This window comes from Stigmatopora nigra, chromosome 5, assembly GCF_051989575.1.
Source record: "Stigmatopora nigra isolate UIUO_SnigA chromosome 5, RoL_Snig_1.1, whole genome shotgun sequence".
NCBI lineage: Eukaryota > Metazoa > Chordata > Actinopteri > Syngnathiformes > Syngnathidae > Stigmatopora > Stigmatopora nigra.
In genome coordinates this window covers 5,063,087-5,083,767 of record NC_135512.1, presented here as the reverse complement: position 1 = coordinate 5,083,767, position 20,681 = coordinate 5,063,087, and the positions used below count along the sequence as shown (strand labels likewise).

At 38.3% G+C, this 20,681-nt stretch overlaps 1 protein-coding gene across 2 annotated transcripts; it reads left to right on the top strand.

The window, feature by feature from the left end:
- Positions 1–368: 368 nt before the first annotated feature.
- On the top strand, positions 369–18,999 carry ell (elongation factor RNA polymerase II). 2 transcript variants are annotated; one of them, XM_077717505.1, is made up of 12 exons: positions 369–818; positions 7,766–7,810; positions 10,475–10,596; positions 11,965–12,128; positions 12,278–12,528; positions 12,611–12,735; positions 15,327–15,411; positions 15,495–16,098; positions 16,688–16,751; positions 16,863–17,034; positions 17,136–17,180; positions 18,135–18,999. In XM_077717505.1, the coding sequence occupies exons 1-12, from the start codon at positions 684–686 to the stop codon at positions 18,237–18,239; spliced, it is 1,917 nt and encodes a 638-aa protein (XP_077573631.1). In that variant the 5' UTR covers positions 369–683; the 3' UTR covers positions 18,240–18,999. The 2 variants fall into 2 exon arrangements, with proteins under 2 accessions (XP_077573631.1, XP_077573632.1); XM_077717506.1 differs by having other exon boundaries at positions 372–818; positions 15,330–15,411.
- Positions 19,000–20,681: the final 1,682 nt, after the last annotated feature.

Below are 20,681 nucleotides of genomic sequence, written 5' to 3'. Positions count from 1 at the left end.
GTAGTATTTTTGTGATTTTTTAAAAATTAATTAAAATCTAAATTGTTTTTATTACATTTTTAATCCCACTGCTAACTGATTCATATAGCCTATTTTACATGATATGCATGTCATTTTTAGATTCTTATCTTTTATTCACAGGGTGTCTTTTTTTTAGGTTTGACTCAAACACGTGTAGTGAAAACAGGTGGGGCTCTAATACATGATAATGACGTATGATTTAATACCTCCCCCTTCCCTGCAGTCTGGCCTGCTTCTTTGAACTCACGTTAACTCCTTTTTTTCGAGTCTTGTAGCAGGCATTACGGTAAAAAAAGAGTCAAGAGTGCTTTTTACATTAATCAGCCAGCACGCCGGCACGTGGGTTAGTTGTGTGTGAGATTGTTACCAGTAATTTAAATCATTATTACATTATTTCAAGATAAATACTCAATATTTAAACGGTATACCTCTTTGAAATATTTGGGTCCGTCTTTAATTTAATGCGATTTGATTGACGTGCCCACATGGGGGCGTGTCAATCAAAATGGGCTGGCTTGGCGTCATCAGGTGACGACAGTATTTGACTACCGTATTCCTGAGAAACGGGACTTGTCCGTTTACGGCACAAGTGCGTGCGCGTGCGTGCCCCGTGCGTGCCCGTGCGCGTGTGTGTAGCGGCAGTGGTGGGAACGGCAGCCAAGATGGCGGCGCTGAAAGAGGAGCGGAGCTACGGGCTGTCCTGTGGAAGAGTGAGCAATGGCAGTAATGTCTCCGTCTTCCACGTCAAACTCACTGACAGCGCCCTCAAGGCCTTCGAGGGTTACCGGGGCGGAAAGGTAAGAGCGTCCCCCGATCCCCGCCGATCGAGACATTTGGGGTTGAGGGGAGATAAGGGAGGGGGGTTTGTTGGAAGTCTGTCCGCGAGGCAGTGACAGGCGGCGGCGGTGGTGGTAGTAAAGCCGGAGGGTTATGGTGGGGGGGGGTCGGTCCACTCCAACTCGCTATCCGCTTCTTGAGCCTCGACAGGCGGCCACACGGCCGGAGTTTAGCCGGTGTCCTAGCGGACGACCGGTGCTTCCTCTCAGCCCAGATCACTTGAGTGTGGTAACTAGCGTTTTTTAATCAGCGATACCCAGAACTGAGCCTGAAACATCCACTGTACCCTCGAGTTTCGTATTTTATTTGGGTATTTACGCCAACCATGGGAAATATATTTCGCTCATAACTTGTTTCCAGGAAAGTTTGTTAAGATGTCAGAATAATCGGGTGGAGCATCCAGCCAGTGAGTAACCACACAGATGGTGGTAAAACTAAACTATGGCTCAGTGGTACCTTTAAATTCCGAGATAAAAGTGGGAATTACATTTATACAGTCCGGTTCATGTTAGATGCCATTGACGACTATAAATGTCCAATCCATGACTGGTAGAGGGTTGGCAGTAAATGATTGGAGACACATGGCAACAATAAGCGAGATGGAGTGGAAAATATACACTTGTATAATGACAATAAAAGCATTAATTTCATTACTGAAGCCACAAAGAAGAACAAAATATGGAAAAAATGTTAAATTATTAGTATGTTAAGGTCACTTGGTTATTTACAGAAAATAAATACATTAAAAATAAAGAAACCAGTGTCTGGGATGCAAAAAGTGACTTATTTTTACAGTTGCCCATGTGTGCGTTCAGTGTGGCTGTCTGGATGATTCAGCAAACCAAACATTATTTGACCATTTTTCTGTGTGTTTTTAAAGTAGCTGTTTTTTATTTTTAGCCGAATATTATTCGTTATGCCATGTTTCAGACAACTGCAGACACACGACCAACAATACGGAAAATGTGACGCCATGTAGTGCACTGCTGCCAAAGTGCTCCAACATGTAAGACTCGGTCAACTATGACAAGCGACATAAACGTTCAACTGTGAAAATATATGACGAATCTTCATGTTATAAGAGGCGCTAATTTGAGATTTATTAAACAGGTAATCATCATGACATGAGTAGCTCACATTGGGATTTTTTTAAACTCTTTGACTGCTTAAATTCTGCATTTTTGCAGAAATTAAAATGGTCTTATGATAGGACTAAATAGCAAAAAAATGTACAGAATACCAAAAAAAAACTGCCCTGGCTCAATATGTAAGAAAGGGTACTTGTAAGTTGAGGTACTTGTAAGTTGAGGTACAACTGTAGTGGAAAAGAACTTTCATAATTCTTTGCTGAAAAGTGGAAAATGTTTCCCAAGTGTATGACTCAGTTAAACTTGGCGCCTTCGAGAACACTGCATTTTTTCTTTTTTAAACCTATTTTTTGGTTCGGTTTTATGTAGGCTTGGAACAAACGAATGTCATTTCCATGCATTTCACTGAGTAGAGATTTATGAGTGATTTTGGTTCAATTTTTGGGACCTCTGTGTATTTGGAAGGTTTTTACGGTCTGGTCTACTTGAAGGATACTTCATGTTGGAAGCACCCTACGCAAGGAGTTTGACACCCGTGTTTTAATCTTTGGAAATGGCCACACTCTCCTGGGGCCACTGCTGCTTGCTTTGAGGATCGCCTTCTAACATTTCAGCCTCTATAAATATTTGACAGGGAAAACCTGGCTGGTCAGAAGAGCGAGGCCTTATCTCCTTATGCAGTGTTTGTGTACACCACCACTGAGAGCTGATAAGCAACAACTATAAATTCTATCGGCTAATTAACTTCTTATTTGTCATTTTGTTGTTGTTCTCCTTTGCACTATTGATATTTTCACAGACATTAACTCGGCGCACAATTGTTTAGTCAATATCGGGGATTTCGTCGAGCTGGGTTGGCAAAGAATTTAGATTTTGTACTTTATTGGATGTTGGAAAATTCTTATAGAATTGTCTACTTTGATGTTAAGCCTGAAGAATCACTTTGGTAGGTTGAAATAAAACAGTTTGTGATAACATCCAGTGTCAACAGAAGTCATAAAGCAGTGAGCGGACTAGGGTGTTTTGATGCTTCCTGTTTGAGACGTTGAATGTCAGCTGGTTGCGCTCTCATTGCGATAATATGACCAGAGCTTGCTTGTCTTCCTTCTAACCGAGCCAGTTAGGCCTTCGGACCGAGTCCAATCAAAGTTTAGATAGACTTTAACGTCACAGTGAAGTGTTTACAGTCCCCGTTACTTTGCTATAGGCATTTGTTCAAAATTGTCAATGGGCTTTTTTATATATTTGTTTATTCGGCTTTTGTTTTTAAAGCCTTCCGCCTGAGAAATGAATGCCTGTGAGATTAGTTCCCTGCAAAATATGAGTGATTAGTGGACTAATTGTATTGTATTGGCCTTAATCAGTACCATACACACCGGATAGGGGTGTCGTAAAATCTGGGGAAATGAAATTTAGATTGTCAATGTGTAAGTGGTTAAAATATTACGGGGCCCACAAGGCTATAGCAATATCACTAGTATTATTCTACGTCAGAGTGTCTGTGGGTGTTCAGTGTTAACGTCACACCCTTGTTCTGGTATTGGAAAATAAACTTTCCTACAGGCAGTTTTTCCACTTTTTGCCAGCTGAAATTCCCCCACAAAGCCTCCCTTACCCCAACAATTTAGTGTTACTACCTTTTTTAATGGAATATTAGAAGTTGGCTAAAATATTCTCTCTTTTATAGGCAGCAGTGTGCATTTTTATTTGCTTCAAAACTCAAGCATAGTCAATGATTGTGGTGAAAGTTCCATCTTCATCAGTTTGTTTTTAACTATATGTTGGAGTCCTAAATATAGCCTTAGCATGGATAGTTTGCACTTCCTCACACTGTTAGATAAATAGTTGTTGTTTTTTTAACCGTATTTCTTCTTTTCTCTTGACAAAGTGTTGCTGACGTGCATACAGGACTTGCGTCTTACTGACGTAAAGTAGGTTTGCTTTTTTTGGCTGCTTATTGATACTTTCAGGCCAGCTACCAAAGAGCTATAAATCTTGTAACTATTAATATATTTCATTATCTAACATAACTTTTTTCATGGCTGTTGGGGTGCTAGTCTGCAACAATTCTTTTATGAGTCATTTCTTTCTGCACATTTACTTTAAGGTTCAGTGCAGGTCTGGACAAATGCATTGGTTGGTTGTGTTGTGAACCTGCCAATCATAGCGGCTCCTGACACTCCCTTTAAGGTGTTGTACTCAGAAGCATCTCTTTGCAAAAACAGATTGTTCTTGTTGATCATTATAAATAGCTTGATAAAAATTGAGATAATTCTAAACAAGTGGAACGTTGACCCAAATAACCTTAAAAGTCAAGTGCACATTGTAGTTGAAAGAGCCACAAAATAATGATTTCGCAAAATTTACTACTCTTATTACGGTATACATAATTAGGTTCAGATTAAGGCTTTTTTTTCAATTAGTGGACAATTTGGCTCTTGATAAGGGTAGTATTAGAGACCAGCTTTAGGTTGGTTGCTAGGTTGAAGTGGTGTAGCATGTGCCACTGCAATGGTTATTTAAGGAATGCTGACTCTCCAGTTTCAGCTGATCATGGGATGTGCTAAGAGAGAGCACGGGAGATGACCGTGCCCGTTCGGGCCAAATATGACTCGAAATGTCACGGTGTTCCTCAGTCTTGTGTGGCCACATTCTCACCTGCAATCACGTCACCCTGGTATCACTGTGTACGAACCAGACGCACAACTTGACCCAAAACACTGAAGCGGTGGTCACGTGACCAATAGTATGCCAATGCAACGAGTTTATGCAGGGGCAGGTATGCAATGAAGAGGACACTTGCACTCAATTACCATGCTAGACTATTTAAAATGCATTTTACTTGTGCTTCTCTTGAGGTCATTTTGTTCTTACCAGCATATGTTTGTACCATATTGCTCTGCTATGTGATACCAATGCAGCTATATCACGTGGCTCCTCAAAGTTGAAGTCAGGAAATTGTATCAGTCTCACAGAATAGCCTATATTTTTCTTTATATGTAATCAAACCAGGATGATGACGATTAGAAAGGATTAGCGATTCAGATCTGTTTGATTTATGTTCTATATACATTTTCATTCATTGATTAATTAAGCATGCTCGAGGGCAGGTAGGCAATGCTTTTACTAGATATAGCTACGTTAATTTAGATGGGCATAAATTGTCTTGGGATTCAATCAAAGAAAGCTAAGAGTGCTACACTTTGGAGGCCAGGTGGACGATAAACCAGGCTAACCAGGCAAAGCCACAACAACTACACTAAGCTAACAGGAACGTCATTGAGCTGATTATTATCCGAAACAGTGGGTTCAAGGCTGTGTGCGTGATACTCTGTAGCATGTTAAGCTAAAGGGTGCTTAGATAAGCACTATAGCAATGGCGCTGTCATGCGTCACAAGGGGGCAACCCGGTTGCAATGACATTGTTTTGGCACTGATTTGTTTTTAGCGATAAATGACAGACAACATAGATTTTCCCTAAAAAAGTTTACATTTCTAGAGAAGACGCATTTTTTTAATCAAGTTTGTTTTTTTATGCCAATGGACAGTCAGGGAAATACTGTATACCTAAAACTTAGGTCCTGGAACTACGGAATTCCCTGACGTAACGTCGTTCCGCCTCTCTTAGCTGCCCTGGCACTTTTACCAATTCTGCTTTCAGTTGCTATGGCACGGAGGCATCTGTGGCCGTGTCATCCTTGCCCTAGTCCAGACTCCAATCCTGTGCTCTGTCCCCCAAGGTTAGCTCTGCGGAACATTCTGGGATCAGGTCCCACAGAATAATGACGTGTCAGCAGCCTATTCAAATGAACAGGCTGATGGTAGCACTATGTTTGCAGAGCTCAGAGGGGAGGTGGGGGTTGCACTTCTAAAACTGGTATGGTGTTGAGGTTTGACCAAGGAGGGATAATGGATGGTCCTGGTTATCCTGGATAGATTCTTGGTGTTCCCACCATGCTGAAGTCAGAAAGCCAAGTGCTTTTTTCTGTAGCCATTTGATCAAAATGACTTGTTTGTGTAGTTTGTTTAAAAAAAAAAGTTAATGCATTCCTAAATCTTTAATGTCATTTACTTCTGATTCATTTTGGCAAATGTGAATTTTTACTGCATATGTTTTTTATAAAAAGTGTACTGATTAACTTTGGAATCAAACATAAAATGCCTTTTTATTCCTTATGTAATTGTGGGTAATTATGGGAGTTGCTTTGTAGTTTTCTAGCATTTATTTTTTTCTCCTAAACTTCAACTAAATCCGAATCACGCTATGAATTTGGTAAGCATAGTGCTCTCTGAGTAAAAACTGTCACACGGCCAATGGGTTTACAGAACCAGCTTCAGTTAGACTGTCAGGAATGTCAGTGCAGGATTTGCGCCACCTCGCTCACCCTCTGAATCCTATGACGTGAATACAATTCCTTTTGTCTGGTTTTCAAATGCAGATTAGAGCCTGCAGGAGCTCTAAAAAAATGTTAATATGCTTAATGGCACCTCCTAGGCAAAGTGACCATTTATACCAAGTCGAAGCCAAGTTTTAAAAAAACCCAAAATGGGTGGATTGTGTCTCAAAGGTCATCTGGCATAAAAAACGGACGCAAATCATGCGAGTAACCCGGCATGGTGACCCCTTGATGGGACGAACCCAAAGTCACAACAACTTGTGACTGCCGTTAAGCAAAGCTTTTGTTGCATTTCCCTCGTGACCTTAGTTAGTCAAGTATACATTCCACTAAAAGCTGATTCAAGCTAAATTCAAGAGAATTATAGCCTTGACAGAAGAGAGATTGAATGGTTGATGTGGGAGAGTACAAAGCGTGTTGTGTCTTTGACTTGCCCTCGCATGAACTTTGAATTGATGCCCGAAGGAGGAGGAACAGCCAATTTGACTTCCTCTTTTGTCTTCACTCTTTGCTGGAATATGAGTCAGATTTCTTACCTGTTTTGAACAAAAAGTTATTCTAGCTAACTCTTTTAGTCACTTTCACTAAATGGTAGCATGGAAATTTTGAAATTGTTATGCATTTTTTTCTATATTGTCATGCTTGTGTAAAATAAAATGGCTGTAACTGCTTTCATTTTATTTTACCGTGTACAGGGCACTCATTTAATTTTTTTGCTAACTGTCTATTTTTGATAACTTGGATTGGACGTCAAGGATTGTCATTGGCACTGAAAGATGAGCGTTTGCAGTCGGTGCTCCCATTTTTAATTAATTTGACATTCATCATTCTTAATAACAGGCATTGAGTTGAATATTATGGGGGGGGGGTTATTAATTATAATTGCAATCTACCATCTGCAAGTCATAGAGGCCATACCTGTATTCCAGATGTAAAAATTGTTGCCTACATGCCCCAAAATGTTATTTCCACCTATGTAGACGCCATGTTTTTATGAGTTTAAATTTGATCTGCATATAAAGGATGTTTTTTTTGTTAGGTTTCTACATATTGGCAAATGACTTTTTTTTGTTGTCAACTTTGGGGTGGCCAGCCACATTTTATTGGTTTTTCTATGATGTTGATTTGGTTGGCTGGCAGTGGCCTAACCTGTTTGTCTTTTGAGCAATTAGTCTATGAATTTTTTTCTTGCATATTTGTTTCCATCCTTGATTATTTGCGGGCAGTATGATATCTTCTAAATTTTGATGGTAGCCTGTATGAAATTAGCCAATGATTGGTGTTGGTACACATTGCACTTGATCTTCCATTTGGCTGTGAAGAAAAATGATCCTTTTTGAAATATTAACAGCATATATTTTCCCTTTTATGATGCTATAATAGGATGATACATTTTGACGATTGTGTTTTCTTTTTTTTCAGGTCCGGTCATCACAACCATTGATCACATTTAATGGAAACCAAGGGGTGAGTCAATGTATTTTTTTTTTACTTTCTCTGCAGGTTATAGAGTTCAAGTCCATAGCTTTTCTATGCGCTATAATAAACTATAGTACTTTTATACTCTACACAAAGAATCATCATATTTCATACATCTTAATATATGTTTTGGTAGCATTTTAGAAAAACACATTTATTATATTTATTAAGAAGTTGATATAGTCTTAGTAGCCTTAGCTAATGTAAATTTGGACTGTAGTGAACTTAGCATTTTCTCAATTGCCACAACACATAATTAGACTTCAAGCAATTCTACTATCAACAGATATTTTCATAATCATTTATCATACCATTCCAACATGTGGATGTTAAACTAAAGCAATTACTATTGATTCCAAGGAGTTGCATTGAATCTACTAAATTTCAGTCTTCTTCCGAGGCCAAATGATTGAGCTTTCGATTTGCAGTCATTAAAGTTAATGAATTATTCACTCAAAAATCTGGGAGTGTCATAAAATGGCCTTATTTGACTGCCAGTCTTTTAATTGGGGTAAAAAGCAACACTATTTTTGCAACCGCAGCTTTTTTTGTATTCCACACTAAATCCCACCTGAATCATTCCACTTTTCCAGTTATCATACTATGTATCAGCATGTTTTAACTATTCAAATTGTGTAATATTGTCTGCATTGTGTAATAACATTGCCCTGTCATAGTCTTTGAACATGAATAACTGCGAAAAGGGCGATGTTGGCGTTTAGTAAAATCCCAAAGTAACTCAATAAGTCTAAATATATTTTTTGGAGCTCCTTCATTACTGTATTCCGGATCACCTTGTCATTGGCTGTAGTATTTTAGATTATAACTTGACCAAAATCATATCATAATATAAGGCAATTTGACCCAAATATTTTTACCCCATCTGACCTTTGAATGGACACGGTGTTCATTGTGACTCTACTTCTGTCTCTTTGCCTGTCTTGCTTGCCTCTTTCTAATTGGTCCATCCTGAAAAGAGAGATTGTTTTCTTGATGCCAAGCAGAATGAAAAGATGAGTGGACTTTGCAGTCAGTACAAAGCAAGAGGGGGTGTTTCAACTGCCTTTTTAAAAATCCACATGTCGCAGTAGCCATAGCTATAAACAAGGTATTGTTTGATCTGTATTGCTGTATGATTTTCCATTTTTTTCAGTGGCTTTCCATTCTCGTGGTTAGAATAAGTAACCCTGTAATTAAATATAGTAACATGTTACAGTATGTCTCGTTCTGGCTGATTTAATTCATCAAATAGTTCATTTTTTTGTTACACCGCAATGATGAACCTTTTTTTTTTTGTGAATGAAGGTTCAACTGTGTTAAAGTCCTCAATTTGCCATTTTTGAGAATTGCACTTTCATCCAGTTTCTGAATATGTGATGAAATGGCGTCATATTTATCACTCCCAGCTGTATTCTGAATACTGGTATTCATAGTTATAAATTGTAAGCATGTGATGAGTTTGGGGTTGGAAGCCATTTGGTGTGGAGGAGTCTCACTCTCTCTCTCTCCAGTCATTTTTTACCGTGACTCACTGAGTCAATTGTGTCAGTCCTCAATGGCTTAGCCTCCCCACATCACAATCATCCTGGGATTCACACTTCCATCTCCTAACTCCTGTTTTCTCCCTTCTTAAATTGCGGCATTACGTTTTATATCCCCGTAATGTATAGTTGTATTGCCGCCGACTATCGTTCTCTGCCAGTAACAGTAAATCATGGGCTTGTGTGATTTATGTGTTTGCACTCGCTGTGCTTTGTTTTTGTGTTTTGTTTTGGTGATTTGTGGAATAAATGTAAACCCAACTTTGTAACATAGTATTATTGGTCCTTGAGGGCGCTGAGTTTGATATATATTTCTCTGTGGGTTGTGTTTCCGAGTAGGTCATTATGGTGTGTTCACTGTAAGAACGCATCAGTCGATAGAGCTCATTTAAGAGCAAGTGATTTGTTGCTCTTAACGATAAGAGGCAGTGTGTGTCATGCGATGTTAGAGTGGAACAGAATGGATGAGAAATCTAGGACGTACTGTGTTTATAGTGAGTGGGACACCTGCAGCCTTCACATGGGTCAAGATCTTCAGTAAATAGAGTTAAGTGGCCTGTTTTCGGGATTCATGTTGGCACGAGTGATAAGGAATAATGGTGTAGGTTCAGACTTGTCAACTTCAGCATGGCTTCTAAAGTTTCATGCAATGTAAAAAATCCTGATTTGGTTAAAGTGCATAAAAGTAGCTAACCATGGGTCAAGATTCAAGTTCTCTGAATCATAAAGAGCTCTTTTGATTAAAAAATGATCAGTTTTACCTTAATTTAAAAGTGTTTTTGCAGATTTTTTTTAAAAGTATGATTTTAAAAAAAGGGGGGGGTGACTTTCTATAACTCATTAACCAATTTTGCAGTGACCTCTACGCCACATTTTGACATGGTATGGGTAGATTTTTTCCCTAATATTTTAACCCTATTGACAATTTTAGGTAATTGATAAAAAATGAAGACCTGGCATCCACATACTTTTTACTATATCACATTTTGCGTCATTTGCTATACAAGTATATCACAGTACTGTTGCAGCACCTTTTTGTTTTTCTATTTGTATAACAACCATATCTTTTTTAATGTGTCCTATTTTTTCCTCCTTTTTTTTTCTCCTGTAGAAAATTTCAATACCGAGGTCAGAAAGTTCCAATGAACTGCACACATTTACTTTCTACCTGTCTAACGTGGGTCGAGACAACCCGCAGGGCAGCTTTGACTGCATCCAGCAGTACATCACCAGGTAAGAAGAGCATTACTTGGCACCTGCATGGTATAATTACAGTTTACCTCGCTAGTCTAATCACATTTTTGGGATACCGGGTGATGAAAAGAAAAGCTAATGCTTGTTTAAGTGCAAAGAAGAGGCTTTGTGGGTAGTAGTCATTTGTCACAATTGTCTATTAAAGCACATGCCAAACTCTGCCCTGCAATTTTAACATACCATATTTTCACACCTATAGGGCGTCCATAAAAGTCTGAAATTTTCTCTAAAATGGTCCATGTGACCAATCATTCGGTGCGTTTTATAGGTGTATAAATGTGGTTTCTCAACGTATAATGCAGTGTATTTTACATTAAAACTGCTATTCCCAGTGCATCAATCTTCACTTTATTTACTTTTTTAATTGCCTTTTTTTGCTTTTTTTTGCACTGATTTATTCTGCATATTTGATTATGCACATTAAAAAATATATCATTTCAAATTCAGTTACACATCTTTATATTAAAGTTTGCCTATTGAATATACAACGTTCAAGTGAAAACTTTTCATATGAAGAGTAAAAAATAATCTATTTATGAAAATCAAATTTTAGAAAAGTACATTAAATACTAAAAAATAATCTGTTAAATTTTCCCAAATTAAACAAAAATAATTGTGATCATTTTTTTAAGGCAGATGGTCCAGCCCTAATTAGACGTCTATTATCGTCAGTGGCAGTGAAGTTTTACACTGCAATCTGGCACAGCGTGAACCTGAAAGTGATATTAGGGAACCTGTTTGTGGTTTTTGAAAGAGGCAGTCAACATGACCACTATGTACTCCTTGAGCCCTTCAAATTGACCCCCTGTTGTATATTGTCAAGGACCCTTCAAACTTTCTGCACCAAAGCACGTTGCCAAAAAAACGCTGACTGAAACAAATGAAACTGGAACTGAAGTCAAAGCTAGTCAAAAAAGCACTTTGCTGAGTGTCAGAACTTTGTCCCCAGGTATTTAAATGGGTCAGGTAGAGTTCATCCACATCACTAGCTGGATCCATATGGACTTGCAGACTGTCAAAGTGAAACCATCCAATGACAAAAACTCGGCCTGTCGTTACCGCGGCTGCTCATTTGCTGCCAAACTGTCAAAATGAAGGCGAAAAGACGCTCAGACAGAATGGCATTTAGTTTGGGGAAACCCACAGTCTCATGATAATTGTAAAAGTAATGGTTGTAGCCAAAGGATGTTAAGAGTAAAACTATCTTGGGTTTAGAAAACTTGTCGTTTATTTCTATGTCGTGTCTGTAATTACACACTGTGCTTTTTCTCCCCCCCCGATTAAGTCCAAGACTCACCCCACCCTTTTCTTCCTCTCTCTCACAGTCTCTCTTCTTTGTTTTGGCAGCGAGGGTAGCATTGAGCTGGATTGTTTGGGTGCCATCCAAGACAAGATTACTGTTTGTGCCACCGACGACTCTTACCAGAAAGCCAGAGAAAGTATGGCTCAGGTCGAGGAGGAGACACGCAGCAGGGGTGCCATTGTCATCAAACCCGGCGGCAGATATCTCGGTAAGAAAAAAAAAAGGTGCCAGATAAACAAAACGCGCCATTAAAATGTCCTAAATAGACATGGGCAATTAAGAGGAAATTGTGCATGTTGCAACCTCCCAAGTTGTCTTGCCACCAAGCCCAAAAATCCTAACTGTCTCTCTGTATAGGCAAAAGGGTTCAAATCCGGAAACCGGCACCGGCCCTGTCCGACGTGGCCCCCTCTCGAAGGACATCCCGGCCCGTTATCATCTCCAGCAGCGCGGTTAAGAAAACGAGTACTCAGCAGAGGCCGCTCCGAGACCGTCTGGTCCACCTGTTGGCCCTCAAGCCTTATAAGAAGCCTGAGCTTCTCTTGAGGTTGCAGAAAGATGGCCTCTTGCAATCCGACAAAGAGTCCCTGGACAGTCACCTGCAACAGGTCCAATGCCGTTTCCAATGTAAAATTGTGACATCTTTTCTGAATGCTATCACTTACTGGTGAGCTCTTTTATATTTTGTAGGTGGCAAATCTGAATGGGAAAGATAATACCCTCACATTAAAAGACTTTTTATATAAGGAAGTTCATAAAGACTGGCCTGGATACACGGAAGGGGACCAGCAACTTCTTAAGAGAATCTTATTCAGGTATGTGTGAATTGAAATGAGAAGTCAATTTTGTATTGGAGCGTCTCGAATCATCATAGAACAGGGGTGGGCAAACTTTTGGGCCCGGGGGGCCAATATTGACTTTAAAGATTTGACAGATGGGCGGAGTCAGCACAAGATACGATACATATAAAAAAAAGTGCATCCGTTACCAGTACATATGAAACATAAACAGAAAGAAAGGACTAAAGTATTAAGAACTATATAGAACTACTGAAGAATTTATTTTGGCTAAAAAGATCAGGTGTGTGACCAAGTAGGCTCTGATTCATGATTGTTTATTAAATGTTTTAAATTAGCAACAGAATCCCCTTTATAGGGCGACTGCCTACTTTAATCTATTTAAAACAAGTTCAAAATCAGCCGTGAGACATGAAAAGTACAACCTAAGAGCATTGAGTATTCCCTCTAATTGCCAATTTGGAAACTATAGGCAACAATAAATCTACAAGTAAATTATATATAATTAATTACAACTGAGACTTTTTTTATTTTATTATATTGGGCTCTGAGGTTCAATTCTTGTACATCCTTAGAAAATGCTTACTAAAACTCACCAGATCTCAATCAGTTCTACTTTTTAAATGATTAACCATTGTTTTCATGTGATATTTTTAATTAATACATGAAAAAATATGAATGCTAATGAAATGAATTAAATTTAAAGTGTTATGGGGCCTTATGACACCAAAATTAATTCAACTTTATCTTTAATATCATTGTATTTGACTCATTTCCTGCCACTCACAACAATAGATGTCATATTCTTTTGAATGGAAAGGGATGTGTGTGTATAAATGTAAGACTGAACTTTTTCTGTTAAGATAAACTTTTTTTATTTTCTAGCCCTTCCTATTCAGGCACACAGGATGTCAGTAGCTGATTTCTTCCGCTGATTTCACATTTTAATTCAATTTTTCGTATATCGTTATCAAATGTTCCATCTAGAATGAACTGCAAAGCATCCAGTAGACACTTTAGTCAAAGGCCTTCCTTCAAAATAACCTGTTGGTACAAACCTGTCCTTTAGAATCTAGGCTAACACGTATCAGATGGCAATTGAATGTCATAGTTTACAAAGACACGTTTTTATTTTTTTTGGAAATGCAATGATGCGTGTATAGAAAATATGCATTGTTTGTGGTTCTTCAGTAGAGTGAATTGTAACATGTTGCCATTAGAGAGCCATGTATTATGTTTATTGACATTATGAGCTTTTGGCTTACTTCCCAGTGGAAAAAATCTGGTTCCTCTGGATCTGCTCGCAAGGAAAGGCAAGCTTCCAGTCTGCTATATATAGATCAGGCAGCAATGCTCTGTGGCTCATGAAAAACTCAATTCAGCGTCATAAGCCTCTTTGCAAACAACAAATGCTACTGAAGAATATCGAGAACACCTCTTAATCACATTGAAAGGAGTTCAATAGAGCAGAGATTGGAATTCTATACCTCTTGCACTTGTATGACATTTATCAACTCCAAAACTACTATAGTATATATTCATATTTTCAAACATTATTCCTTGAGGGCCATACTCAGAATTTAATAGTAAAAATACATGAAAATGTGAGCATTTATTATTAATTTCACCACTTTGAAAGTTAAAAAGTCTGAATTATTTTGAAAACATTATTTCACTGTTGCTAATCAATGAGTATTAATGAGAAAATGCATGCAGAAGAGTCTAATGAAGAAAAATTATGAATTAAAAAGGTGGAGAGCCTAATACACCCATCAAAAGAGCCACATATGGCTCCCGAGCCATATGTTCCCTACCCCTGCGTTAAAGCAACAATAGTAAGATGGAGAACAGGTTAAATGGACATCTGTTAACATAACTATCCTAAAAAAAACAACATAACTGGCTTTTGGTGGCCAGAAAGAAAAAGAAACCAAATACTGTATATTGTTGTTTTAGTAGCATGCCCAGCTAAACTATGAAAAATATGGTAACTGGTATTTTGGAAAGGGTTGAGGGGAAAAATCAACTCTGTGACTTTTTATGTTAATCATATTTTAACCTCATTTGATTCTTCCAAATGTTGAAGTCACTGTTTAGTTTTTGTACTGCTCTGACACACACACACACACACACACACACACACACACACACACACACACACACACAAACACACGTGCCCTCCTACAACTTCAACCCTTATCAGTCACGTAGAAGTACAGCAACATGATTTAACTACACGTGATACAACACAGTTCTGACACATGCCGATCTGTTTTTTTGTGAGGTTCGAATTATCCAAAGTTTAGCCATATTCATCATTCATTGCATTCTGTATTGACCCCAAAACACCATCGGTCAATGGGTTCATCATATTATATTTTGGTGACCAACTCCTACCTCCCCTCTACTGAAAATCAGCTGCGTCTGTTTTACTCCTTTTTGTGTTTTGTCCGCCTATAACAAAACGTACAATAGCTGTACAGCAGCTGACTTCAGGTGTCTACATAGTTTGGCAGCATAGGCAAAGCCTTTGTTGGGCGAGTGGCTTCATTGTGGTGAGTTGTGACGCCACCGCACGTCAATCATGTTAATAGTTTTCTTTGTCCTAGCAGAAAGCAATGCCAGTCCCAGAACAATGCCGGTCCTCCGCCAGAGAGTCCGCCCAAGGAGTTGGCCAGCAGCTCACCATCTCAGGTAAACATACATACATACATAACATACATAATTGTGTACACCAATGCCAGATTTTGTAGAAATCAACTTTTTTTGTCCTGCAGAAACGTCCAGGTGCAGACTTCATTGACCCCCTGGCCAATAAGAAGCCAAGGATATCGCACCTTGCCAGCAAAGCTGCGCAATGCCCCATTAATGGCAAACTCGTTTCTTCCAACGGCAAGGGGGAGGTAGGCGGAGCCCAGTTGGGACTCCCCGCTACCTTGTCGGACGGCGCCCTGACGTCCAGTACGCAGCCGCTCCCCATGCTGGACATCCCGCGACCGTTCGAACCACTTTCGGATGTCAGCAATGACTCTAGCCACAACGGCCGAGACTGCGACTCCCAGGAGACGGCGGCCGATAGGCTGGCCCAACCTCCTACGCTTCCTTCAGTGTCCACCACCACTACCACCACCACGCCCGCCGTCAACACGTCCCCCACGCCGCTACCGCGTGACGAAAGTCCGTCAGTCGCCGCCGCCAGTGGCAAAAAGCCCAAGAAGAAGTCCAAGAAACATAAAGACAAGGATAAGAAAGACAAAGGGAGAGCCAAAGGGCAAGAGGAAAAACAAAGGAAAAGTCCACACAAAGTGCCTGAGCCTGATAAAACCTGTGAGATGAGCCCAGAAAACCTCAAAAGCAACAGTATTCCACTTAAAAGCACAAGTAAGTCGCAATGATTCTTCGAATTAGACTGTTTTTCTTTTGCTATATTTCCAGAAAGTTTTATCATACAATGTCAATGAACTCAGTTGCTTTTATTTACGGTTATATCGCTGTTATTGGAACTGAAAACACAAAATGAAACTGGAAAAATGACCAATGAACTTAAAAAAATGAGACGCCAGCATCACACTTAATAGAAACTCATCTGTTCTTCGGGTCATGAGTCATTTCAGGCTGAAGTAAAAAAAGAAAAATTCATTCAAATGGCGAAAATTAGGTATCATAACATTGTACATTTACACAGTCTGCTGGAAAGTAACACAAGGGAAGAAAGGCCAGGCCCTCATATGTTGCCTCATTAGTCATCAGTGAGAGTGAGTCATAGAAGAGTCACTGATTCAACAGAGACCTCTGCTGGACGCTTGTTCATGCCCTCAGCCAACATGATTACTAGTTAAACTTGTGCATTTCAGACAAATGAAAACATTTAGTCACTTTTATTTCCGTTTTGCTCAACTTTCTCAATTGGAACGTAATTTTTGTGCTTGTTACCGAGATCCGTTTTCATGTTGTTGTCATTGCGTTTCAGCTTTAAACGGGATGTGCAAAAGTACCAGTATTTCAACGTCACAAGAGGTGGCAGACTACCTATTGTAAGTATTTCAATAATAACAACCCATCACAAATGTCCATTTCTTTTAAATACTATTTCATACAGAAGTGGATGACCACCATGATCACTATTTCTTCTTAATGCCTCTTAGGAAGTACACAGTGATCAAATCTCCAGATCAGCGTCAGAGTTATAAAAACGACTTCAACTCGGAGTACAGCGAGTACCGTGGTCTACACGCTCGTATTGAAAGTATCACCAGGCACTTCACGGAACTGGAAAACGAGCTGAAAAAGCTGCAACAAGGCACAGACAAGTATATGGTTAGCACATCGATTTGAATACAACTATGCAATCTTCACAGAATAGTAATGTTAAAAATTAAATGGTGTTTTTTATTTATTTTTTATTTTATTCTTTGCAGACAATCCATAACCAGATACTCCAAGAGTATCATAAAATTAAAAAGGTAGGTTTTTCATCTTTTTATACTAAAATGGTGTTAATGAATCTAAATGGCCAAATAGTTTTTTTAGCAATTTTTTTTAAATTAACTCTAATGCCTGCTTTATATATACAGTTTTTATTTTTTAATGATGAATCGTATTTTTTGTATTAAATTATGCAATGATAGGATATGCTCTATTTATAGTTATTACACTAACCTCTTTGACTAATTTTCTAAAGAAAAGTACTACACAGCGGCCTAATGATCAGAAAAGTGAAAATGTATATATTTTTTTAACAATTTTGAAGCCAAAATGATCTCCATTTATGGAGTGACCTGTGTCAGCCACTGGGTTAACTTTAAACTAGAAGCATATAGCTGGAAATCCTCCAAGAAAATAGCAAATGATTACAAATGAACTACGACCGCCAGTATGCAAACAAGATGTTATGCAATACTGCCATTATTTTTACAACTGGAATAACTCCATAACAAGTTTGGAATGAATCAGCCATATAACCAAAAAAAACAGTTCCAAGGATCAATGTGAATACATATGGCTGTAATGCACCTACCAAATATAATTTTATATATATTTTTATAAATGATTAACAGAGAGGATCAGCCATTTAAGTTGTTGTCCTCATCTAGGAAAAAAACTTTTGGACCATCCTTACTGATCTTGTAAAAACACCAAAAATAACAATGTTTAGTTACTTAATTTAATTAAATTTATAATTGATGTGACCTGGTTTGTCTAGAATAGAGATGCTTTTGCACTTTGACTACTAAAAATGAATAACTTGAACTCAAATGTGAATGTTAAAATCTCAAATATCAACAAAACCTGCACTTTTATACATATATTATGCCTTTTTAAATGCAGATGACCCAATTTTGACCTTGTCACAAATCACTCTGAACCCATAGATACTACTTTGTGTGCATTTGTGCTCTTTTTCCAATGCCTTGCAGATCAATCCTCACTACAGTCAAGAGAAGAATCGCTGTGAATATCTGCAAAACAAACTGGCACACATTAAAAGAATCATCGGCGAGTACGATCAACAGCAACTCTGAAAATAAAACTACAAGTATATGGACGAAGAGAAAGAAGAGATGGAAGAACAAATATGGACTCTGGAACCCCCCTTATCCCCTCCCCTTCCTTATTTGGGAAAGGATATTCCTCATTTTTAGGCTAAAGGCTCACAATGAGGACCCGAACAAGGACGCAAAATCTTTGTCCGCTCTACTTTTCTTTTCGTTGAGGAAGATGTCGCCTTGTAAGGCTGTTTTTTTTCTTCTCTCCGCTTCTTCTAGTGCGTTGTGAAAGAATCAGGGAACTTTAAAAAAAAAACTAAAAAACTTTAAAAAAAAGAAATCATGAAGAAAAAAAAACAAACACTTCTTTCCAAGGAGATGTCTATCCTGCTTTTTTGAGACTGGGAAGTGCTGGCCTAATAGTTGTTTTGAGTTAGGAAAAGAGAAGAAAAAACAAAGGAAACCGGTCTTCCCTGCCTTATATATATTGAGATGTATTTATTTTCACAAGCTCAAATTGATGGGGAATATCAGCGCTTCTTCAAGGCCATCTCTCCTCATTTTGAAAGTCAGCCAGTATTTTATTCAGAAGCTGCCTTTTTGCCCGTCATTCTTCTTCTTCTTCTCTCTTTAAAAGAGAGCTCGCACATGTTGATGGAGCTGCACGTGCTTTCCACAAGTCTTAAGTCTCCCATCCCTTTATTCATAAGCGTGTTAAAAGCAGTCAAAACTTCTTGTCTCATCACTCTTCATTTTTTTCATTCAAAAAATGGATAAAACCTCCTGAGAAAAAAACATTTAAGGTGAAATTTTTGGTTTTGGGTGAAATTTCGTTAACAATTGAAGCAAATCTTCATGACAAAAGTTTTAAATGCATTGTGCAAAAACTACTGAATCTGTCAATAATTGGATATGTACATTGAAAATGACTATTTTGGTCATTTAAAAAAATGGCGACTACAAAATAGAATAGAATTTTGCTCAAAAACGGAAATACAATTTGGGTATGCCTCCATATATCAGTTTTTTTGTGTTTTGCCAGTGCCCTTGTAGAGCAATTTTTAGGTTTCTACTGAAATTCACCTGGAAAAAACATCCATTTATTTCTCCACGTCCAATCACCTTGCGTCCGCATGACTGTTAACAGAAAGCCATCCTTCACCAAAACTGACGCTTGCTCTTCTACCACTTTTTGCCTTTTCCTTACTCAAACATGATGTCCAACAAGCTCGTGGAAGAGCGAGTTTGACCTCATGAGTGGGGAAACCCGAGGTTAAGAAAAAATGCGAAGAAAAAAAAACAAAAGAACTTTTGTGAAAACTTAGGAATTTCTCACAAATGGCCCAAAATGGCTAGATACCCTGCTTTATGTGAAGATGACAAATCAGCACTTTTTCCCCCTCCTCCACCTTGCTGTGATTTGTAAGGGTGTAGGTATTTTATTTTATTTTTTTGTCCAAGTGAATATTTCCTGAGTTTCATGCTTTCTGAATGATCTTTATCAGTTTCAGAGAGTAAAATGACGACAAATCCATAGTCAGCTTCAATGTGACGGACTCATTTTCTGAATATTTTCCTCTTTCTTCAGTGCTTTTTCCCCTAAGTGATGAATAATTACACCGTTTCTGTGTTCTAACCTATCATGGCCTCGATGAAAATCCATTGAGTGAATGAATATTCAGCCATACAGGACTGGTAGTGCCAAAAATGACCTTGTTCTATATACTTTTCATTTCCATACCCTCTTCTCTTGTCTCACTGATGTACAAGCAAAAAAAACAACAAAAAACATGTGGGTTGGGTGGGTGTTTTGCATTTGGGAGGCTGAAGAGTCTGGAAATGTCAGCGCTTAAAACCCAAAGCACGCTTTTTGAAAACCATAAGGGACTGGGACTGAAATGAAATCTTTTTGTTTCAATAAAAATTCTTTCAAATCCTGATGGGTCGAATTTGTAACTGGTATTGTTACCCAATTACTTCTACCAGGAACTAATAACTTCTGAAAATGGTGGATGTTAACCCTGTAACATTTTAGGGGCTTTGCTAGTTTGACACAAAATCTTGATTTACTTTAATTTTTTTTACCGGAAATTGGAATATTACGGCCCTCATTATTTGCATTATGTCATTAAAGGCATAAGTACCTTAATTTTTGGAATAATGCATAAAAACAGGGATAATTCTGTTTTATATCTATCTTATATACAGTTATAACAAGCTAATGTAAGACCACTTATAATTTATGACATTCATAGGAAAATTGTTGATTTTTCTCGTTGCAACCACCATTTAACATGATGTCCATCCCATAATATGCTTGTTTTTTTTGTTCTAATCCAAATCCCCATTTTTATATTTGTTATGAAGCATGTCAACCTCTGGGTGGCAGCACACCTTTCCTCAATTTTGGCTCAGAGTTGTTTTTGTACAAGAAAAGCAACTTCAAGCCAAAACTTTTTTTTCTACTTTACATGGCTT